General features: G+C 56.2%; 3 protein-coding genes across 3 annotated transcripts; 1 reads left to right on the plus strand and 2 right to left on the minus strand.

Annotated features, from left to right (window-relative positions):
- Nucleotides 1-1,941: 1,941 nt before the first annotated feature.
- Nucleotides 1,942-10,080, minus strand: VOLCADRAFT_89736 (uncharacterized protein; the record flags this gene model as incomplete). Its single annotated transcript, XM_002949425.1, has 11 exons — nt 1,942-2,116; nt 3,670-3,971; nt 4,553-4,723; nt 5,256-5,519; nt 5,729-5,904; nt 6,207-6,426; nt 6,941-7,135; nt 7,504-7,682; nt 7,920-8,142; nt 8,735-9,301; nt 10,054-10,080. 11 exons carry the CDS (start codon nt 10,078-10,080, stop codon nt 1,942-1,944), a joined length of 2,499 nt encoding a protein of 832 aa, XP_002949471.1.
- An 8,203-nt stretch (nt 10,081-18,283) lies between these two features.
- On the minus strand, nt 18,284-19,658 carry VOLCADRAFT_120751 (uncharacterized protein; the record flags this gene model as incomplete). The annotated part of the gene is made up of 3 exons (XM_002949426.1): nt 19,513-19,658; nt 19,208-19,420; nt 18,284-18,832 (listed from the first exon to the last, which is right to left on the minus strand). Coding segments are annotated over exons 1-3 (786 nt in total), but the record flags the coding sequence as incomplete, so codon positions are not given.
- Nucleotides 19,659-19,905: 247 nt separating this feature from the next.
- Nucleotides 19,906-23,135, plus strand: VOLCADRAFT_59362 (uncharacterized protein; the record flags this gene model as incomplete). The annotated part of the gene is made up of 6 exons (XM_002949311.1): nt 19,906-20,250; nt 20,434-20,582; nt 21,317-21,491; nt 22,230-22,377; nt 22,435-22,526; nt 22,899-23,135. 6 exons carry the CDS (start codon nt 19,906-19,908, stop codon nt 23,133-23,135), a joined length of 1,146 nt encoding a protein of 381 aa, XP_002949357.1.
- Between the last annotated feature and the right edge of the window lie 148 nt (nt 23,136-23,283).

A 23,283-nucleotide genomic window follows, 5' to 3' on the forward strand; every position in this document is an offset into this window, starting at 1 on the left:
GGCAGGAGGGAGGGAGGGCGGGAGGGAGGGCGCAGCCATCGAGTGTTACCAAACTGTCAGTGTCTATAATGCCAGCCAGGTGCGTCGGCACAGGAGCCAGGAAAAAAGGAGGAGAATTCAGTTGAACACATCAGCAGCCCCTTGATGACCACCACCATCATTTATGATGTGCTCTGGCCGTAAACACTTGATATTTCTACCACCACCACCACCACCACCGTTTTGAACTGCCCGACATGGAGAGGGCCTTCTCTTGGGAGCATGGATGACCTCTCTTTCCATCCTCCTCTTGAGTATTGCGTTTGGGACTTCAGGCTGTAGCTGTACAGGAGTGAAAAACAGGGAGTGCCGTTGCATGGCGCGATGTCCAAACCTGGTTAAAACGGCCTAACCGCCGGGAAGTCCCTAAGAAGGGTGGGAGCTTTCAGACGCCGGTTTTCCATCCTAAACATTGTTGGATAAAAGACCATTCAAATCGCGAGCTTCCTTGAAATTTGATGAGGGCAAAATGCTTTGGTACTGCTTGTGTAATGCGTTTCCCGTGTGGAACGACGGATTCGTTGACCCGTGGGACCTGTACGGCAGATTTGGCGATGGCGGCTAGCGCATGACGAGATGTGCGTCTTCTTTTTCGGCAAATGTTGCATTTCAAAAGCATAGCTGTTCTTGGAAAAGAGCAAGAGCGGAACAAGCACTGACGAAACCGGAGGAAATGAAGATTACCGGGTTGACTTGTGCTCACTGTCAACAAGGCCATCACACTGTTATTTTCTTAAGCTATATACGGCCATGTGCTTATTCTGATGTTTATTGGGCTTGCTGCAAGAAAGGATAGGATGGCGGGGCATCCCTTGGCGATGTCCACCCGGAGGCATCCGTGTGGAGGCGAATCGGCTTAAAATGTAAGGAAGTATTGATATTTTCTTAAGGCCACAGGTTTTTGCGGTTGGATACGCATGCTTCCACCTGTGCCGCTCCGCTAAAAGGTGAGATGCAGGTAGCGGGAACGCGTTATAGCTTACTGGTCCCCGGACACCGTTTTAATTCCTGCCTACAATGTACTCCGATGATCCTAGCATGATATAGGGCTGACAACACTCATGGGAAGAATCACCCGTGGTTTAGGCAGGGAATGTAGGCAGCCGAAGCTTTTTAATTATTTGGCCTTTCCTGTTCATGGAAACATGCGTCGTAATGTTAGACACCGTGCAGACTTCAACTGGTAATTGTTCAAGGATTAGCCAGGGGCACATATGTTATCGTCCTGGTTAGGCAACATTACAACGCTGCGCAGTGCAAGTCCCCCCATTTACGGAGTGCTGAAGCAATTATTTTGGTTGTAAAATAATTTGAATTTTTACGGGAAGGCGTTTTCTTGCTTCTCCTTTTTTGCAGCAGGACAGAGTTTTTGCCGATGGTGGACAGGAGCAGGACAAGGTGCCTTCAGCTGGCATTAATAAAAACGGCCCGCTCTCCGCTGGCATCATTCGATGGTCGTTTTTGCCGCTGCGGTCTCCATCCTTGCAAAGAGTGCGACCTCATACCGAGGTGCGGAGGTGCGCCATACACCAATTTGCGTACTCCAACCACCGCCTACCGTGGTGCGTTTCAAGTAATGTTTTCATTTATCGTATGTGAGTCAGCTTAAAAGTAGAACGGCGTGACAGGTGCCCCCCCCTCTCCGGTTAGCAATGCCGGACTGACTGCAGGATTGAGGGCCCTGACTGTGGCTGAGATGTATTTTATTTCCAGGGTTAGATGCTGTTGCATAAAGCTATGTTCGTTTAGCTGCGAACAATTTGGGATCTGCTATCCGCGCGCACTTGAGATTTGCGTCGGCACTGCAACTCGTACGCGGACGTCCGCACATCCAGATGTCTTATTTCCTGATTACGGAAAGGGCTTTTTCAATTTACGAGGTTCGGAAGAGGCGTGTGAAGGTCAAAAAGCCACGTCTCGGTGAGGTCTTGGCCCGAAGCCCCTTAGGGCACATTTCATTAACATAACCTGACCCAAATAGAAAATACCCGTCGCGTCACACGCGTCTTGAGAGTTGTGGATTGCTCCCAGATGAGGGCCGCCTCTAACGGCCAGTTGGGTCATCATGCCGATAGGGCTGCAGGTTGCAGCTGATGATGGCGTCATACGGTCACACGAGGAAACGGCCAGTTCTCTCGCGGGGGCCGTATTCCGTATTCCGTCCGTGCTGATGTGCCAGGAGCGGCCCTGAGCAAGATGCGCCTTGCATGAATGTGAAGATAGTGCGGGTGAGTAACAGAGAGTGTGTCTGAGTGTATCTGAGAGTGTGTGTGTGTGTGTGTGTGTACCAACGGGGTTAAATGTATCAAGATATCATGCGAGGGCAACTTACATAACTGAAACAACGGACTTAGCGCCAGTCAGTTGTGCACTTAACGGAACGGTGGACCTTGTTCAAGTCGTTGACCGGTGCAATGGACATCGTCTTTACACTGCTACCAACGAACAGGAGGAGTAGGTTCAGTTAGAAACATTACAAGCGTCATCAGGTTCTCTGTACGGGAGATAACAGCCTAAGTAGGCATATAGCTCCACGCAACTTGAGGTTCGTGCGGAGCTATCGCCGTCCGAAACATGTTGCCAAAATTGGCAAATGCATCAAGCATTTGCTTTCTCGGGAAGCCCGAGTCACGAGGGTCCCTAGGCTCCCCAGCTAACAGATGCCAAACACCTATCTTGTATGCCTGCTGCAATTTCCTAAAACCTGACTTACAAAACTAACATGCACATGCAAATTGCTATGCAATCTGCATTGCAAATGGCCCCAGCACCACTGCCAGGCAGCCAATTCTGTTCCCGGAGCCGCCACCCTGAACGAATTGAAGGTTGATTAGGTATCGCGTGCGGCCATACGCCACACAAAGTCCAGGGGACGGGACGATTATCCTTGGTCGCGCAAAAGATCACGTTCGACATATACTATTATACAATACAGCACGCGACCTGACAGGTTGAAGAAAATCGGTATTCATCAGGTAAGCTCGCTCACTCACTCGCTCCCACCTGCGCGCTACCCCCTCCATTTACCACTTCCCGACAGCCATCTGCAGCCTCAAACGTTTCCTAGCCGTCGCAGCCTCACAGCCGCGGTTCAGCTGACCTTCCTCCTAAACCTCATCTAGACGTCCTCCCCAGCAAGCCTCTGCTTTCTCGAGCTACCCACCTGGCCGTTGGCGGTACCCTCCGTGGGCCCCCACCACCTCCCCAGGCCTTCCGGGTGACTCTGCTATGCGGCTTTTCGGGCGGAGCTATCCATTTTTTCCCTACGCACAGTCACCACACAGCCTCCCTGAGGTCGTATCCATGAGGAAACTTCTTCTCACCCTCCTAACTCCGCCCTTCACTTTCCTCCGAGAGCTGCCAGGCGAGTCATGGGTGCGACCTCGCCAAGGATCCCCCCTCCCCTCCTCCTCCGCTCCCCTCCCCCCTCCAGCTCAGCTCAGCAATCCCTCTCCCTCACGCATCTCACACATCGGTTCATCTTCTGTATGAAGGGCCTCCTTCACAGGGTCGGAGCTCTCGCCCGCTGCCGATTCGGGCGAGGACTGACTACATGCCTGTTGGGGCACCTGTGCAGGCCGCGGCATAGTGATGCAGGGGGTGCCGTCGCCGCAGTGAGGGGCCTCCCACCTGCCGTGCTTGGCCGCCGGCATCGCCGGGGTGTGGATGTCCCGGGCCCGCTTGGGTGGCCAGTGCGGTATGGACGGCTCGTCAGCGGCAGGCCCCGCATTGGCACCGCCGACGGCGGCGGCGGCGGCGGCTGAATCCGCGCCGGCGGACGGTGGAGCGGCACCAGTACCGCAAGTCGGTGAAGGCGCAGGTTGCTCAAAGTTATTTGCCTTGGTGGAAACGCCGTACGTGATGAGTTTGCTGTGCAGAGTCGGATACACCCTGACAAAGTGCATGAAGTTCACGGGCTGGTTGGGTTGGACCTGGTCGGGGTCGGAGCCCAAGAGGAACAGGGAGGGGTCGGGGAGGGGGAAGGCATCAGGAAGTGACATAAGGACAAGCAGGTCTCGGAGCGAGAGCGAGGGAAAGAGGGAGGGAGGTCAAAGTCAGCTGGGGTTACACGGGAGTTACGGTTCCCGAGGCTTGATACGGTTGTTCCCGGGCTTCAATCCCCTCTTGAGTACAAACGGAGTGCTGCTTTCGACTCGAGCTCTTCTGCCCTAACCCACAGGTCACAAGCTGTTAGCCCCCAATGCAGCCCCCGCGAACACCTTCGTTCCACTTGCGGAGATCCGTCCGGAGCACCACCGGGTTGCCGCCACCACCCCTCCACTCAACTCAGTCTGCACCCTTGCTTCCATGCCACCCTCGCTACTTCCCACCTATACCATCCTACCAAAATTGATATCAGTCCCAAATCCCTAGTCCACGCCCCGCACGCCTAACCACGTATCATTCCAGTATGGTGCTGGCCCTGGGAAAAGGCGTGCGTGCGGGCCCTAGCGCATACATTATCCCATGCCCATGCCCATGCCCACACCACCACCACCACCTACGAACCCACCTGTTGCTCTGGAAAGATCAGCTGCAGCAGGTCCTGCTGCGCTTCAGGAGCAGAGATTCCCTTGCACCCCAGGTACTTCTTCAGGTCCTCCCCGGTGATGCAGCCATCGAGCTTTCGATCCATCAGGTCGATCTCCCCAAACAATTTGTACGCGTCGCAAGTCCGGATGAGCTGGGTTTCGTAAGGTGGTGATTGTACGTGGTCAATCGCCAAATGGAGGCACGGGGGGAGGGGATAGTGGACGGTTGAGTGGCGGGACAGGGGCGGATGGAAAGTTGGCAGTCGAGGAATGCAAATCCCCGACTGGCAATGTAGCGGTGTACCAGTGGTGTAGCTCTTGGGGCTCCTTCGAGGTAATGAGGAAATGCGAGGAAAGAAGTACCGCACAGGCAGCCAGGAGGAGAAGGAACCCCCCATGGCATAAGGGGAAATCAACGTATACTGTGGCGCAGAGCACCGAAACCGCATATCGCCACGACGCAACACAAATGCAAACCTGCTCTCAGGTTCCTCCGACGCAAAAAGCCCTAGCGACCCAACCTTAAGACATGTAAAAAGTACATCAGTAATGGAACTCATACAACCGTATAATCCGTACGTCTCCGTTGTACTTTCCTCCTCCGGTTCTCTCCTCCCTAAGTACATGCTGCATGCAATCCAGCCCAGTGAAACATCAACCATGCTCGCTCCACAAGCAGCCTACCTTGACCTTCTCGGCGTGGCTCGTATTGAGCCCCTTCAGCTTGCACTCGATCAGCTCGAGCATTTCTGGAAAGTTCCTCTTGGAGCTCTCTGTCCCGAGGACCAGGAGCATGTGCGAGTCAAAGCCTCCTTGCGCCACGAGGGACTCCGACGCCACCCCCTGACTGGCCAGGAGCTCCCTCAGCTCCTCAGCGGTGTAGTCCGTACAGGGCCTGTATGGACCAAACCGCTGCCCCAGAAGCAGCAACACCGACTCAACGTGGCTCTGTGTGTAGAAGAGGGAAGGGCGGCGGGGGGGGGGGTTCTTGAGCATGACTTTTAATAACGGTAGAAAGTAGGTGGTGTGGCTCTGAATTTCAAGGATAGGAGGTGCGGCTGCGACAGGAGCAATGAGGTTTGCCATAATTCGGTATGGGTTCATGTTCCTCTTCAGTCGGTCGTTCAAACTAGGCCCCCCACCCCCGGGCTACCCACCTTTACCTCAACCCAATTAGTGAACCTTTTGACAGCATTGACCATTCCCAGCTGCAACAAATGGTTTCGGCACTCCGGCACCGAATAGCTAATCATCTTGGCAATAAGCTGGAGCACCGCGGGCATCGCGGCCCGAAAATCAGCCGCTACACGCTCGTCGGCCAGGTAAGCATGACCTGTAAGTACCCCCAAAAAAACGCAAGCGGGTTGGGATGAGAATAGTTGTCAGGGGCTAGAAAGTTGGAAAAGTTGCTAATAAAGCGAGATCGAGGGCTCAAGGAGGAACACAGGGGACTCGGATAAGGTGGTGGAAAACGGTTTCCCAGCGTTCAGTTTTTCAGTGCTTCAGTGTTTTGGATAATTGGTTTGGAAGCGGAGGAGGTAGGCATAGACGGGTAAGTCGTGACATAGGTTTCCCCAACCCAGGCTGCCAGTCTACTAACCAGCCACATGCCTATTCTGCAGGTATACATCCCACCTGCTAACTGCGGGAGCTGCATACTGCCCTCGTCGTCCTCGTCCTTGTCGTTAGCATCCTCGTCTGCCGCCGCTTTCGCGGTCTCCGTATGCGCCTCCTCCTCCTTTGTCTTATTCGGCACGCACACAGCCTTCAGCACAGCTGGGGCCGAAATTCTGAGCAAATTAATCATCTGGGACACCTGGTCGAAGCTCCAAGTCCATCTGTTTAGCACCGTGTTCTGCAAGTTGCGCGGGACACAGGAAAAAGAGTCCAGTCAAAGGGAAAGTTAGTTAAGGGTTAGTTAGGGTTTAGGGTTTTAGGGTTTTTGAGTCCGAGGTACACGCGCATAATCCTTTTCGTCTGGTCTAGCTTAGGTCCACCGGAACAAATATTTGCCTTCCAAACAGGTGGTTAACAACAAATCAACCGAGCTGATATGCTCATGGCGTGCGCATCCTAGTAGTCGGTATTAGCGTGCTGAAGGAGGACGGACGCGTACCGTGGAAAACAGTTAAACTGGAACACCAAACGGACAGACATGGAATATTCTACGTTAAACAGTTCCAAGGCGCGCAGCCTGAAACGCACGCGGCATTAGCAGCCGGATCCACAAGCGTATGTGGGTTGAGCTCGAACCGTGACCCAAGAACCCAACACGAGAATGTTGAAAAAAAGACCCCCGTCAAGTCAAAAACCAACCCAAGCACCAAAAACCTTCCTTTCCCCAAACGGTCTCGGGCCCAAGCACCCACCTTGCCCATCACTCCAAGCGCGCACAAGGCAATGTGCATCAGACGGGCGTCGGGGGCCGAGTTAGCGATGTCCGTGATGTGCAAAGCCGCTGCCGGGGCGATGAAGTGGAAGAGCAGCGTGGTAACGCTCGCCTCTTGCCCGGGGGGAATGGCAGCAATTTCAGCAGGCCAGTGGCAGGAGAGTTGAAAGAGCACCTGTGGCCGGTGAATAACAAAAAGGAACGGACGGAGATCACGGGGGGCAGAGTTATGGGCAGAGTCACGACCATGTCTTCCCTTCCCATTGGTGATCAATCGATGAGCTGTGGGATTCCCGCGGAGTGTGTGGGAATGCCGGTGATGGGGCAGTGGGGGAGAAGACAGCAGCTTGCAAGGTTGTACACCGTACAGCAGCCTGTACATCTGTACCGCCGTACACACGTGATAAGGGCCGCGGGTACGTACGCACTCTTGCTCCATTCCGCGCCCTTGTGGCTCCTCCTAGCCAGCTGGGATGCCCGTCCGTCTTTGCACATAGCAGCTTTTGCCCAATTCCCTTTCCCAGCCCCAGTCCCGTCACCTACTTGTACTGCTGACATCGCCGCCTCCTGGCGACTTAGCACCGCCTCCGTGCTCGCGACCCAGCCGAGGGCCCCTAGCACCGCCTGAAAGGCCGGGATCGCCTGGTGGTCCGTCAGCCAGCTTCCAGTTGTCCTTGCACCCACCATCACGACTTTCATCAAATCCAGCAACTGTTCCGCTCCTGCAGGTCATGGAAGAGCAGGCAGGGGGCCAGGGCGCCGGTAGCCACATAGCATGCCGGATGTTAAGCGCTAATCGTTCGCCCAGTCTATGGCGCTGTTCCGCTCTAGCCCTAGCATCACCTGGCACATGGAGCCCAAGTATGTGTACCACGCCGATCCGCGGGTCTGCACCACGGACGGAAGGGACCACCCGTCGACTCGCTTCCTAATAGCAGTATAAGGATCACCGGTCTCACCGGGCTCTTGCAAACCACTCGACACGACGTGTTGCAGGAGACCGGCCACCAAGTCCAGGCCGTGCTCCCCAATCTGGTCAGCAACATGGGGAGCGGGGGCTGCGGCCGCCAGCGCTGCCACCGCCTGCAGTTTCACAGACCAGGGAAGACCGAACTCTCGAAGCACTGCCAGCACCCGCTGAACGCCCTCAGCTTCCTTGAACTTGCGTCGGATGGTCGGACCCTGCATTGATTTAAAAAATAAGGCGCGGCGATACAGCAGAGATACGCGATGTTATGGAACAACCTTCACAACTGCTTGAGAGCGCTGTGTGGGAGCGGAAAAAGTGACTGCGGATGGGACCTTTGAACGATTGCGACAGAGAGCTAGATAGAGAGCTGGTGTTCAAACCATCATGGCTCCAGGTGGCACGGGAGCTGGTCACCTAGGTGACTAGGTCACCAGGTCAAAGCCGACGTACAGCATACGTGACGTCCAGGTTATATGGGCCTGCATGAGGCAAGGCAACCAAACCGATACTGTTCCGCGTTTCGTGCAGTCACCGCGGCGAGGGGCACGACACGATACCCCCCAATCAGGGAAAGAGGGATCTCGCTAAAGCCTCTTAAATCCGGCTATATGCGCCGCGTGCGCTGATGCTGTATAGCACATCCCGTGAACATACACGTAAAAATCCTAATTTACATCACGCCCCCATGCAGCAAGGAACGCTACCTCAACACGCCATCAGTTGTTTTCCCTCCTTGACTTTGCCAATAATTTCTCCCCCCCTCAACACCGGCGCCACCGAGACGTCGACACTGTTACCACTCACTTGTGACAGAATGGTCGTCAACAGACCCAAGGCCTCCTTCACCACAGCGGCGTGCCCGCTGACGGCGCTGCCCCCACCAGCGTCCGCCCTTATGGCCGGGGCCCCCCGTCCCCTGTGCGCCTGAACAAACTCCAGCAGCAACACCATCACCTGCACCTTGAGCAATGCCTTGGCTAAGCCCGCAGGCATCTTGGAGCAGCCGTCTGCTGGGACCACTAAACTGTGGAGCATCAGCAGAAGCACCTGCAGCAGCTTGACACAGCCGGCTGGCGCTCCCGCGGAGCAGGATTGAAGGCTCCAAAACCGCATTGACGCGACGAGGCCGGAGAGGCCGATGTTGCTAGGCTGTAGCAGCTGTTCGAGCACCTCTGAGGGAGCCGATGCCGCGAGGGCATGGAGCAGCTCGGCAGCGGCAAGGGCCAGGCGCGCGTTTTGGTGGGCGAGCAGCCTAAAGGCGTGGGGCACAGGGGCGGCCTGCTGGGGGTGTGTCGCCGCCAGCACCGTGTCGGAGATCACTCGGTTGGCACGGCAGAGGGTCGTTAGTGCCATAGCCGCCGCCTCCTGAACCTGTGGTTTAGAGTATCATTAGAAACGGGAAGGAATCGGGAAACGGGATGGCAAGGGCAAGGCTGGGGGGCTGCAGGCGGATAAAACCCAGCCCTAAAACCCTAAGGAAGGTTTAGGAAAGGCGCCACGCAGTATCGGCTGCTTTCCGGGTAAAGATGCCAATATAGAAGGGTAGGGCGGGGAAAGTTATGCCCGAGCAAGCAGGATGTGCGCGTCTTCTAAGTTCCGGACAAGGTAGTGCCAAGAATTCGAAGGGTCACAACAGCATCCATGTCGTTGCAAGGAGCAACGAGACTTCGGGTTTCAGTGTCGGATATTACTCAGCTCATGCAGCTCATCGCTAAAATTGCAGCGCCTTCATCACGGAACGATCACTGCGGAACATTTCGGGGCGGATAAAACTCACTACGACAGCCAGCAAAATAAATTCCGGTAAGTTTCCAAAAATATTCAAAAAAGCTAACACTTACTTTGGCACAGTCGGTTGTAAAAGATGCGCAGATGGAGGCGGTGACGCCGCCAGCTTGCAGTTCAGGCCAGTGGGCTCCGGCATCTTCTGCCAGGTGCATAAGAAGCTGACTTTTCTTCTCGTTATTCTTGCCACGCAGGATAGACAGATGCTGATTGATAATGAGTTTCGTAAGAAGCCCTTGCGAAGGGCACTTCCAGTTATCCTGCGCATTTGGGAAAGAGCTTATACCTCTGACGGAAAACCAAATAAACAAAAAGTGCAGAGATTAGCTAAAACCCACCTCGTGACCGCGCAGAAAGCTGATCATTATCGACAGTCTGCTGCTTACTAAAAGCGGTTTGGAGGTTGGGTGTTCTCTTAATCTCTTTAGATGTAAAACTAAAAGCTGCAGATAGTGATACATTCAAAGTTCTTGATGACAGTATAATAACTCGCGGGTTATACGGCATATCACCAGATGTGGTATTGACCAGCAATGGCGGGCCATGGTTTAGAAGCCCAGGGGAATCCAGCAGTGCTTACGTAAAAACCTCTGTTGCAATTGATGAGCCACTTTGCGCGTGCGTGGGTCGACAGGCAGCAGGCACAGTTCTAAGGCTTGACACTGCTGACCTACACCAAAGCAAAGATTCGTGATTGGCTCCACGGTCCGTCAATCTGATTCTACCCGGCCATAAACCCAACTGGTTTTGTGGGCGCCCTGGCAGTAGTGGCGACCTCACTAATTGAAACCGCCCCTGCAAGGATCCCACCTATGGTGAGAAATCTATTAATGAAAAGTATAGCTCCAACTGCTCGTGTTATAAACCCGCGGCCCCTTCGATGCTCCTGCTTTTGTGCATTCCTGCAAATAAACTACCCGGACAAACTTTGGGCGTGCAGGTCATGCACTGGTGTTTCTGCTGCATATCTTTAAGAAGTCGCAACATCGCACAGAGGGGTACCAGATAAACCTCTGTGCGCTGCACCATTGATGCCGCATCCTCGCAACGTAAGAACGCGAAACAATCGACTAGGTTGCGGCGCGCGCAAAACGGTTGCATATGTGCTAGGACCGGGCTAAACAGGTCCACCTAATCAGGCATCCTGCCCGCTGACGAAACATCCCACACAAAAGGTAACAGTGCGTACAAGGACCCATAATACCTCGACACCAGAGACGCACAGCAGGGCACAGCACGATGGCGAGAATTGACTGAACGCAATGCCGGCGGTCTTGTTTGCGCTTGCAAACAATACAGTCCCTGCAAGAAAGCCTGAGGTTCTTCGTACATCCATTGAGCTGCTTTTTCTCGTTGCGGTGTAGCGCCTGCGGCCAAATAAGAGACTTAAATCGTATAAAATCAACTCCTCCAGGCTGTAAACCGACATTGCAGGATAAACATCTCCTCGGGTTGTAAACCGCCCACCAAGTGTGCGTAGCACCTAGCACCTAAACCGCCTGAAACATATGCGACATGCCTCGCCTTACATTGTGTCCACGCTCCTCTGTTCTACATGGCGACGCCGTTACTTTAATTCTCTTCCTGTCTGCTTAACGCCTGCCTGTGGATCTGTGTTAAAGGTGAGGCCTCAATCTCTCTAAGCGCACGTGCATGAGCGCATGCGTGTGCACATTTGCGTGAGTGCCCCGTCGCTCCCAACTGCTCCCACGTCCGAAACCTCCTATGGAAACGTTTGACAGTAGTGGACGTTTCGCAATGCCCGATAAAGCGAAGTCTCTGTCTGATGCACGAGTAGTGAACAGATGCATACATGTTGATCCTACTCCAGCCTAACCATAATGCCGGAGACGCCCAACTCCTCCACTGTCGAAGCGTCCCCATCATCAGCTCGCAAACTCCAATCAGAGCTTCAAGTGCACTCAACCTCATGGCCTTGGCACACGAGCTTGGGATGCCCAGACAGGCAGCGACCACCTCAACTATTATTATCCTGGCAGGCTCTCCCAACGAACTGCCTTGAAGCACAGTCTCGCGCAGGTCCTTCCACCTTTGCAGGTCCTTCCATAGCAGCCGCCGTGGTCAGCAGCTGTGATTAGCGATGGGAGGTGGTGGCCTAGTTGTACACCATCGGGTGGAACGCATGGCGGCCTGCAGCCTGTTTTAAAGCGTGACGGGTCGACCCTTTCACCTTCCCCGCAAGGCGATGCGATTACTCCATGCCACTGTGAGCTGTCTCCTGTTTATGTAACCGGCAATACCCGCCAAGGCCGCGGCAGCTGTGCGCGCGGGGGAGCCATGGGTCTGGCATGGCGCTGGTTCCCTTCATCGCTACTTTTTACATGCTGTGGAAGTCGTTGATGTTAGCCTACTGTCCGGAATACATGTCAGTACGACGACACTGCCTTGCCATATTCGGTTCCACAGCTGCTGCACGGTAAACCACCACTGGCGACGCTGTACAAGTGACGCCAGTAGCTGCGGGGACCATACCCTGCTACACCAGCCGGCAGTTGCTTTTGCATAAGTGTGCTGTTTGCCGTCCCTGCCGATCATTGCGTAAGGCGCATGTGTCTACGTTTAAAATTGAGTGACTTCCATGTTTTTCGGGCCGGCCGGCTTGGCAAGTGAGACGCGCGCAACGCCAGGCGGTGTGCGCATCCCTACGCAGGCCTAAGCGGATCATATTCGAAGCTGATCTTGTGTGGCAATCATTCTGTGCTCCATACCGAACGAACAAAAACTCAACATGACAGCTGCGCGCAGACACACGCCCAGTCTTCCAAATGTGACACTCGTGAACAGGAGTTTCCAATGCTTTGCAACGTCAACATGGATGCCGGCATTCAGGGTTCTCCAAAACCCTTTTCGTCGTGTTCGTACGTACAAGTATCCCAGCACGTCATAACACGTCACAGGAAATGGCACTAGGCTACCTTTAATCCATAGAATCATGTACTACGGTTCAGTGTTTGGTCTTTTTTACTGCACGTGGTGATAAGCAGACGGTATAAGCAAAGCGGTGTAAGGCAGAGAAGCTGCTTACCGCCCAAGCTACTCTACCGCGAAACACATCGACACGAAACAGGGCAGCAGCGGTCCGCGGGCCTTATGCAAGGCAAGAGAATATGCGCCAGGCGCGGCAAGAGGAGATTCAGCCTCCTGGCCCCTGTACTGGTCCCCGCACAGCAAGAGATTGACCACAATCCTCGCTCCTGTCAACCTGGCCCAGCCAGACAAGGCCACAAAGCATGGCGCTGGCCATGCCTCTTCCAGGCTGCATTAGGAGACCAAAGGCCCTTGGTAGGTCCGATACCCACTAGAAGTGCCTGTAAATCAGCGCTTGTAACCCAACCCATACTGTGCAGCGATGCCAAATCGCATCAAGGGCAGCTTGCAGCAGCTCGCCAGCTACCAAGCCGACGCCTGCCCTACAGAATAGCGAAAAGAAGCTACCGCTGACGCAGCCGACAGCAGCTCCACTTCCGTCGCCTCGCCCAGCTTGACGGCGACCGCATTCGCCGCCACCGACATTCCCCCCTACACCACGCGTTGCCGTGGCCACCAACGTCACCCGCAAGAATTGAGTAGACGTCGCGAGAGGCTCAAGGTCCTGTAGGTAAATGGAGGACGCTGTCCGCGTTTCTTTATCCAGTTGGTGTTCCCTTCTCCAGTTGAGTTCGCACCCACTACTGCCCACCAGCGGCCGCTAGCTGCCTAAGGTTACACCCACTCGCTGCCGTTTCCACAACCGCACCGAGTCGCCGTCCGTGGTGCCCGCCGCCGCAGCCGCGCCGCCCGCGCCCGCGGCACCACCGGGGGACCTCAGCCCGAGCTGCCGCTTCGGCATAATGGGCTCCAAGACCGCGGTCAGCGAGGGGTATGCGGTCAGGAACTGAAGGAAGTTGACGGGGTCCCCGGGCAGGACCTGACATGGGGGAATGGGTTGTCATTTGCGCGTCGAGAATGAGGAAAGAGGAGGGAAGGTTGCGTCGACACAACAAACCTGAGGGGGCACCCCCCGGCCAACCCCCACTGCGTTCATTTGACACAAAGCCCGTAAACCTCGTCGTCCACCTCCTCTCATATGCACGCCTCGGCACGATTAGAAAAATGCTCGTTTGCTACAGCTGCTACCAGCAACCGCTCAGTGTAAGCACACCTGCTCATGCTACAACTGCAATTCCATGGCTGTTAACTACCTGTACCGTTCATGGAAAGAAATATACCCTGACCGCCCATACCTGGAGCTGCTGGAGCATGGTGGTGCAGACACTCTGCGCTTCCTTCAGTCGCAGGCTACAAACGCCAGTCAGGTATTTCTCAATGTCAGCTCCCGTGACGCAGCCGTCCACCTTCCCGTCCTCCGCGTCAATCGCGGAGAAAAGCATGTGCGCGTCCCGGATGCGGGCCACCTGCAGAGGAAGGGAGGGGCCCCGCAAGACGGAGGCGACAGGATGGACAGGTGGGTGAGGGCACAGCGAGGGAAAAGCGCAGTGCGCAGGGGTTCTGTGTTTGGCTCCCCATACACACACAGCAAGCTTCTGGCACAAACTGGACGTTAGGTTTGAAGATTTTGGATGGGTGCACAGGCGGGGCGTCCACGACAGGATGACCTTATGATGATGACCGGGGTTCGGATGCAGGCATGACCCCATCCCATAGGGAGCCTGGCCTGTCACACAAGCATCCTGTATGCTTTACTTCTTAGCACATGACAGGCAAACCCATGTCCACACGCCTTCCCCCTCAACCGCGTCCCACTGCGCTGCACGCACCTTGAGCACCCCCGTATCGTTCAGCCCCAGCGCCTGCCGCAAGAAGCTGTCGTCCAGCTGCAGCAACACGAGCGCGTCCACGCCCTGGTCGATAAACGGCTGCGGGTCAAGTCGCAAACTGCTCAACACCGCCGCTAGAAGCGGCCCGCCGCCGTAAGCCGTAAAGGGCTTGTACTCCACCTCCAGCTCCCCCAGGAGGTGCATCAGACGCTTTACCCGCCACTGTGGGATCACATGCACACGGGTTAACAAGCGCGTGGAAGGAGCGATGGAGGATGGCGGCTGATCATGGAGCCCTCGCTGAGACGACCGGTACTTCAGGGGAAACGCATTTGGAATAAGCGGAGTTTGGCAGCGGAAGCTTGGAATCTGCTAGTAGTTTCTCCGAATTTCGAAAGGTCATCGCGTGGAATCCCCCGCTTGAAAGCGGCTCCGTGGCGTAATGGTGGCGCGTCGGATTCCAAAATAGGAAACCATCCGAAGGTTGTGGGTTCGATCCCCACCGGGGTCATCTGAATTCTTTTTAGTCTGGTCTGATGACACCTTTGTGTAAATGAAAGTTCTGGGTTCAATTCCTGGTCAGGCCCCCGACTATAATCGGGAGAATTAGGTTTGGAGGAGGTGTGGACATGAGGTTGAGTTGATGGACTAAGTTTCGCATGCTGAGTTGGTGCTGATGGCTGACCTGTCTCTACGGATGTCGGGTGACTGGATGAGGAGGGGTCTAGTTGGCAGGACCCAAACCGCCGTCGGTTGTGCGGTGTAAAAAACTTCCAATATATGGTCCATGGCCTCACGGCTTTGACGGACCCCCCCCCTCTCGTAACTTGTAACATATCGTGGTGGGCAGGGACTATATTATGGTGCAAGTGGCGACAAGAGGGAACGCTTTTGGCCTTGCCGGGGCCACAACTTCCCCCCCCGCCCTGCGTCTGCCCCGACGTCCCCCCCTCACTGCCCTGACGTCCTTGTAAGTCAGTGCCAACTAGCAATATGCTTTTGAGCGTGCCCGTGGTGACCCCAACAACAGCTGACGATGCTTATTGCACGCGATTATTGACTTGTGAACATCGACGTGAGCGATGGCAGCTTTGGCTTGCCCGTGTTAGCGGCCGCCTCAGCCAAGCACTGGCCAAGGCAAAAGGGTACAAGGCGTCCAAAAGCACTCGTACCTTGTTCATCGTCCTACCTGGACCTGCTGCCACGGCAGCAGCTTCATGACTGCTTCCACCACGCCCATGTCCCGTAACGTCGGCTGGTTGTCAAGCCGCTGCACCAGACCCCAGAGCAGTTGCAACAGCAAGGTCACTGTTTCCTTTAGGTCCGACCCGACCCGCTCCTTGGCCAGGTACGCGCGGCCTGCAGGAGGAATGATATGCTATGGCTCGTCGGTTGCGTGGCGCGGGAAGTCACGGGAAGGTGTTTGCGCAACTCACCATCTGGACGCATCCCGTCCGCAGCATGTACCCCAGGGGTCTGCCAGATGGGGGCGGCGTGTGCGGCATAGGGCGGAGGTGCCGCGCCAACCGCTACCAGTACCGCCGGTGCCGACGCCTCCAGGAACCGCACCACCAAGCGCAGGACAGTCCCTGACAGCACCTGCTGCTGTTGGGCCGCACCCTGTTGCTGGTCCTCATCCAGCGCCTGCACAGGGGATTGATGCCGGCGTCAGTGCCAGTGGCGTCAGTGGCCATGCAACGCAACACAGAGACGGCGCTGCTGCATTGGGCTCATTGGTCATGTGCGGGGTCATATTGCGAGGTCATGTTGCGCGGTTGTCAGATATGAAAGGCGCCAGATGCAAAAGCGGGTCCATAGAAAAATGCTGACTAGGGAGAGGCGTGCAGCGGCACTTCGGGCTCGGGACGTGCAACACGGGGTATGAGTCCAGAATACAGACCCAGATACAAGACCCAGGGATACTGTCGTTTGCTTGTAAATGAATTCACGTTAATAGCCACACGCTTTGTCCTTCAAATGCCTGCAGAACGAGGGCAGCAGGTCCCATGGCATTGAGCTGAGGTGCTCGTCGGCTCCGGCCTGGGTCCGCGTGCTGCATACCTTGCTGAGGAGCCCCACAGCACACCAGGCGCCGTGCAGCACCTGCGCGTCGCGAGCCGAAGCAGCTGCGGTGTACTCCTGTGCCCTGGTAACTAGTTTTTGCAGGGAGCCCATGGCGCCGCGAAGTGCTCGGTGCATCGGGTTGCCTGAACAGCAGGACAGCCGGAACATGACCTGCCGCCGTGGCGGAACAGGAAGAGGGGCCGGGAATCCGGAATCGTGGGACAGACCTTTCCTAACATAGGATAGAGGTACTTGCGGAAAATCCGCCTTGTCAAACACAAGTAGTACCTCAAGGAGGCGGTCGACAAGGGAGGGAAAGGAGGAACAACTTCAGTAATCCCTTACGTACCGCCTCTGACCATCCAGACCGCAACTAGGGCCACCAGGCCCTTCACAACCTGGCTCTCCCCTGTTCACCCTCCCCACCTGAGCAGCTGCGGTTGCTACCCGGTATCCGTGTCCAGTGAAACTCGACAGGCCGTTGTCCAGCGCCGCCAGCAGTGCTCCAAACCGGCGCTCCTCCAGTAGCTCTGTCGAGGGCGCTACCCGTGTGACCGCATCCAGCAGGCCGAGCAGCTGCTCCACCACGACTGCAGTACGCGGCTCCGTGTTCTTGCTGCCGGTCGCGGAGGCCGCCATGGGACTCCCAAAGGCTGAGTTCGCGGGGGATGCCGGGGCAGGGGTGACGGGCGTGCCGGGGACGCCGGTAGCCCGGACGGGCGTGGTGGCCGATTCTGGGGGAGCGCGGGTTGGGAAATGAGGGAGGGAACGTTGAGAGTGCTGCATTGTGCCGTGGTAGGCCGCTTTGCATGGTTGCTGCGGACCAGCTAGCTCGTCGCGAGATGAAAGCCTACTACGCAGAAGCAGGAAAAAAGCATGTGGTGAGACTCGCGGCCAACAACAGATACCTGAAATCTTTGCCTAACCACCAACCCACGCCTAACCACCAACCCACCAATCCAACTGTCTCGAGAGAGGCCCATTGAGGCGGTGGTCTCTCACCCAAACATGCATGGAATATCCTGCCATGTTATACATCCCCTGCCCTTGCATATCCCCATTCCCTTAACCCACCCGGCGCGCCCGGGACGAGCCGGCCACTGACGAACGCGTTTACCATGCAGACCACAGTGTCCAGCCCGCGCTTCCGTACGTCCTCCGCCACCGCCGGGGACGAAGCTGATGCTGTCAGCGCAGCCAACGCCTGTAGCCGCACCGACCAGGGCAGGCCGAGCTCACGAAGCACTGCCAGCAGCCGCTGAACACCATCGACCTCCTGAAGCTTAACACGGTGCGCCGGAACCTGCAGGGTGCCGATAAAAACTGTAACAAGGCAACTGTAACACGGTACTAGGTTTTCGCAATGCCGTTGTTTGCCCGTTGATTTGGGGAAGTTGCTGGGGGGATATCAGCCATCGGTCCTAGGCCAACGTTATTAGCAGCGTGGACAAACCATGCAAGGCAAACCCAGCATTTGGCTTGTCCAGCTACAGACCACACTCATCCCATATGATACAAAAAAGGAGAGTCATCATCGGTAGCGTAGCATGACATGAAGGGGGGGTTGCTAGAAGTCGGTGTAGGCCAACCTCTCGACAGTAATGAGTGCACCAAGGACGTGCCGGTTGTGTTCGGCGGCCAATGACCAACATGACGTTATTCCCTGTTAACACGATCGCACGGCAGCTAAGGACTTCAAGCACGGCACACAGCACGACTGACCCACCTGCGACAGCACCAGGAACAGCAGATATAGCGCATCCCGGACCACGGCCGCATGTCCGCTGAGGCTGCCGCTTTCGCTGGCTTCCCCAGCCGCCGGCAGTAGGCCCTGCCGCCCTCTGTAATCCTGCACAAACTCCAACAGCAGCGCAACCACCTGCGCCTTGAACAGCTCCCGGCACTTGGCCACGCCGACGGTGGTCGCCACGCTTTGCAAAACCCTCAACAATCGGCGCAGCAGCTTCATGTAGGTGGGCGCGGCGGGCTCTGAGGCTGCCAAGGCCTTCTGGCTCCACGTCCGCATCCGTTTGAAGAGATCCTCAATGCAGCTGGACTGGTTGAGGTACTGTAGTACAGCAGAGGAGTCTGATGCGGCCAGAACGTCCAGCAGACCGGCTGCCGCAAGCGCCAGGTCGATGTTCTTGTGCTCAAGGAGCTTGGTTGCGAGAGGCAGGGGCTTCTTGCTCCCGTGGTGGGCAGCCAATACGGCCGTGCAGTTGCCTAGGTGCTCATCGCACAGCGCTGCCAGAGCGTTTGCAGCCGCTGTCTGTACCTGCGGGCTTTTGGAGACGAACAAAGTTATAGTTCGCTACGACCAGAAGCCTGGTCCGAACTTTGCGAACCTTGTTGGCCTGAATTTATCATCGGAAAATCACCCAGTTAGCAAGGGTGATTATTCCTTCTTCGCCCCCGTATTGTCCCAAGTTCATCCACCTCCTTAAGGTCAGTTACAAGTGCGTCTTATCACGGCCATATTTAGCTGGGCACAGCAAGGGAAGCTCCGGCCCATGGGTCGCCCAGCCAGCTCGTTCTAGTTCTGCCTATTCCGCACATTTCAGGCTATTTTTGCACTGTGTAAGGTAAGTATTCACAAAAATAACGTGTTACTTATTTGCCACTGTGCGTTCAAGATAACTTCGGTTCTCACCGGCGCAGAACCAGACAGGAAGCAGCCGCAGACGTCAGCAGTAATCTTTGCATGGCCTAAAGCAGTCTGCAGCTCCTCGCTACGGTCTGCCAGGTCCACGATGTGCTCCAAAAGTCGCTTTTTAGAGTCATCACTACCAGAATGGAGAACCTGGCGCTGAGTCTTCAGTACTTTCTTACTCGGGACGCCTTCTCCATCCCATTTCCAACGGGCCTGCATGTCATGGAGAGATGATATGCACCAGTGTTTGCAAACCAACACCGTGACTGCTCCGACAAAAAAGTTTCTGCAAGTCTAAGCCTTACAGCGGATGTGAATAAAGACCACATAGTTGCACCAGTTATCGCGAAGGTGAGGTTGCTAGAGGCATCATCTAGGTCAACCCTGCTTCCAAGTCAACCTGTTTCTCCATTTAGGATGGCAGCCATGTGTGCAAGTTATTGAATTGGCGAAGGGGAAGGCAGCTTGATGTAGCCCCTTTGCAAGTTATGCCGTTTTCATACATTCACGAAAACGGAGAGTGCCGTACTTCTGCTACGATGCTACGATTGGCATTAGACAAGCCTCTGCTGAACCTTATCCTTTCGACCTCTCATCTGCAAGACTGCAAGCCACCTGATAAACCTGATTCCATCTCAGGCCGTCCGACTGTGCCTTCGCACGTTCGCATCGTCATAGCTTTCTCAGGACGAAGGAGAATGCAAGATGCGGATGACAAGGGGGTGGATGACATTCCCAATACCTCAGCGTCGTTGCCTCAACCAACTGCCTTTTCGCAACCTCGGCCGACAGCGGTCCGAACGCGTACTCAGGATGTGGTTTCGGATGCAGCATCCTTCCGAGAGCTCATGGTGTCAGAGGCCCTGGTCCGTAGCCTCTTCGCTGCGGGCTTCGAGCGGCCATCGCCTGTGCAGAAGGCCGCGATCCCTCTCGGCCGCGTCGGCACGGATCTCATCGTTCAGGCCAAGTCAGGAACCGGAAAGACAGTTGTATTTGCCGTCATCTGCTTGGAGCGTGTTAAGCCGGAGCTGAATAGTGTGCAGGTTCGTTAGCGGCGCACAGTTGGTGTTTAACTAACGGATAGGCTGCTGTCCCGCGCAACACGGCATCACCTTCCAATCGGGACTAATCATGAAGCACCAACCCAAAGCATGCTTTTGGTTACACCTTTATTGGCTGAGGCACATCACCGGTCCTCAAAGCCCAACGTTGGCTCATCACTACAGGCACTCATTCTGGCGCCCACTCGCGAGATCGCCATCCAGAGCGAAGAAGTCATCCGCACCCTGGCTTCGGAGCTACCGCACCCGGCGTTGACGTCCGCGGTGTTCGTGGGCGGCCTGCCCATGGTGGACGACGAGAAGAAGCTGCGCAGGTGGGGCCGAAATCGGGATCCACCCCGGAATTGGGTTAGTGTGACTATGGGCCCCATGGGGCCTTGCTGGTGGACGTGCAGCGTCGCGGCTTGAGCTAGCGCTGTCAAGGCCGCCAGTCGTGGACCATGTCATGCCGTGTATGTACGGCAAGTACGTTATGTAGGCCTGTGGACTTTGGCCGACACGTTGACTGCGCGGGTAGACCGGGGCTTGTGGCCCAGTTGTTTGTGGTTTTGCGCAGCGCGCAAGCAGCCCGCGCGGCTATCCAGTCAGTGTTCCTGGCCCCGGCTGGTAAGCAGCTTTGTAACCTCCTGCCGCGGTGTTGCCGGTGTGAGACAGTGCATCCCGGCCCTGTGCGACTAGCTGGCTATGGTCATATCCATTAGGGCGGAAATTAAGTAGAAGACTCAGCTGCAACGTGGAGCCGTTGGCGACCATCGTTCGTGTGCCGCTCGTGTGCCAGATGCCCCATCAGCGCCCGTCCTTATCCCAATATCTTAGCCTTTTAAAGCTCGAATCGTCCCTTGCCTCACCTTGCCTGCAACAGCCCTTGCCCCATTCCAGCAAGCGCAATCCAGTCCCGCAGCGCCATTCAACCCCATGACCTTCGCCCTGCGTTCACCATCTCCATGCTGTTATCACATCATGACACCATGATGGTGGATATATCCCAACTCGGCGTCCGCTTCCCCGTGCCCCTTGTCGACGATCTCACTACGGGTGGGGCTCTCAGGTTGTGTCACGTAGCTGTGGGCACTCCGGGCCGCGTGGGGGCGCTGCTGCAGGCCGAGCGGCTGGTGACGAAGTCTCTGGCGCTGCTGGTTCTGGACGAGGCGGACAGCCTACTGGGGGACAGCTTTTACGAGGATGTGACCTGGATATATGACCAGCTGCCAAAGCGAAAGCAGGTGAGGTCAGGTGGGGCGGGCCTGAGGTGGAGGTGGAGGTGCTGTGCTGTGCTGTTGACTGGACCCGCGTCTGGGGGTGGCGGGAGAGGGACACCCGAGTGCGAGGGCTGAGGTCCACTGTGGGTGCTGATAGGGGAAGGACTGTGTCATGCGGGATTGACACGGAGGAAGGGGGGTAGGATTGCAGGGTCGTTTCTTTTCTTTGCTCTGGTCGGTATGATGGCTGACGACAGGTAAATGTGTAGACCTTTTACCTCGATATTTGTGTCTGGGTTTGAGATAGAGTTCGCCGCGTTGCGGCAAGATGGGAGTGAAGTTGATGTGGGTTGGTGGTGCCCGCGCTGCGCCCTGTTGCTGGTGGCGCACCGTGGCGCACCGGCATGCATCGAGCCAGCAGGCGATCCGTAGTCGTGCACGGGGGTCGGTTTGGTGACCCCGTGCAGCAGGGAGCCCTCGTCATCTCCTCGCCATCCGCGTCGTAAACCTTTCTCCTCTAACCCAATCCCTCCGGAGCCATATCATTACAACTTTCCAAATAGTCCTCTCCCTCTTATGCGAACTCAGATTTGGGGTGCATAAGGGTTAGCATCTTACAGGCGGATTTCGCTTCCTTAGGTTTTAAAAGCCTACACTTCTCCAATACCCTAACTCTCTCATGGTTCTCGTAACCACTTCTGGGTCTGATTCGGAGCCGGGGTTAGTATTGCATAACCTCCCGCCTTTCTGTCTCGCCGTTAGGTGCTGGCCTTCTCTGCCACGTATACTTCTGAGCTGCTGGCGGACCTAGAGCCCCTCATGCGGCGACCACAGCGAGTCATGATGTGCTCCGAAACCGTCAGCCTGCTAGGCGTAAAGCAGTTTTATGCGCTGGTAGCTGCCGACCCCGGTTCGAGCCCGGCGGCTGACGGGGAAGTGGGTGCGGGCAGCGTGGGCGAGCCCAGAGCGGCTGCCTCGGCTGTGGCTGCCGCGCCGGTAGTGTTCCGGCGCAAGGTGCAGCAGCTGCTGCGGCTGCTGGCCGGCGTGTCATTCCACCAGGTGCGGCTGGGAGGTGAAGTGTGTCAGGGCTGTGGGGCATATGGGACTAGAAGCGCCGGGGGCGGGGGACTCCTGGACGTGCGATGAGCATTGAGCAATGTCCAGGACTTGACTGTTAACTAGCCAAAGAATGACCTGGACCTCCATCTTGAGCATTACAGGGGGGAATATGTGCATCAGGCCCTTGCCAGCTCCTGACCCTGACCCCGCCAATGACCGACAGCGGCATCGGCGGTGTCGAAGATCTCAACCTGTTGCTAACCTCGGGCCGCCTCGTCACAGTTTTTTGTCTGGTGCCCGCCATGTCTAAATCCCAGGGCCTTGTACCAACATTGTTCGGTAACCGGTTCTGGCCCTACGCGCAATATCCAGGCCGCCGTGTTCTGTAACCACAAGCCCCGCGCGGAGTGGCTGGCGGAGCAGCTCAATGCCGCGGGGTATCCGGCCGCCTACCTGTCGGGGGACCGAGCGCAGAGCGAGCGCATGGAGGCAATGGCGGCGGTGCGCGGTTTCAAACTGAGGGTGCGTGAGTGCGCGGGCGCGGCGGCAGAGCTTACCCACAAGGGGGCCAGCGACTTAAAGTTTACAGCGCATATTATCCGCCTGTAGTTTAGTAATACACAAATAAACATTGCGATAAGCTTGGTTTCCTAACGTCACTCTCGAAGTGCGTGGCCAGGTGGGGTCGCACCACGGTGCGCATAATGCGACTTCTCCCCTTGCGGCTACGCTCCGCAAGAAGCAATTTGCTAGTCAG

This window comes from Volvox carteri (assembly GCF_000143455.1).
Source record: "Volvox carteri f. nagariensis unplaced genomic scaffold VOLCAscaffold_14, whole genome shotgun sequence".
In the NCBI taxonomy this organism is placed as follows: Eukaryota; Viridiplantae; Chlorophyta; class Chlorophyceae; order Chlamydomonadales; family Volvocaceae; genus Volvox; species Volvox carteri.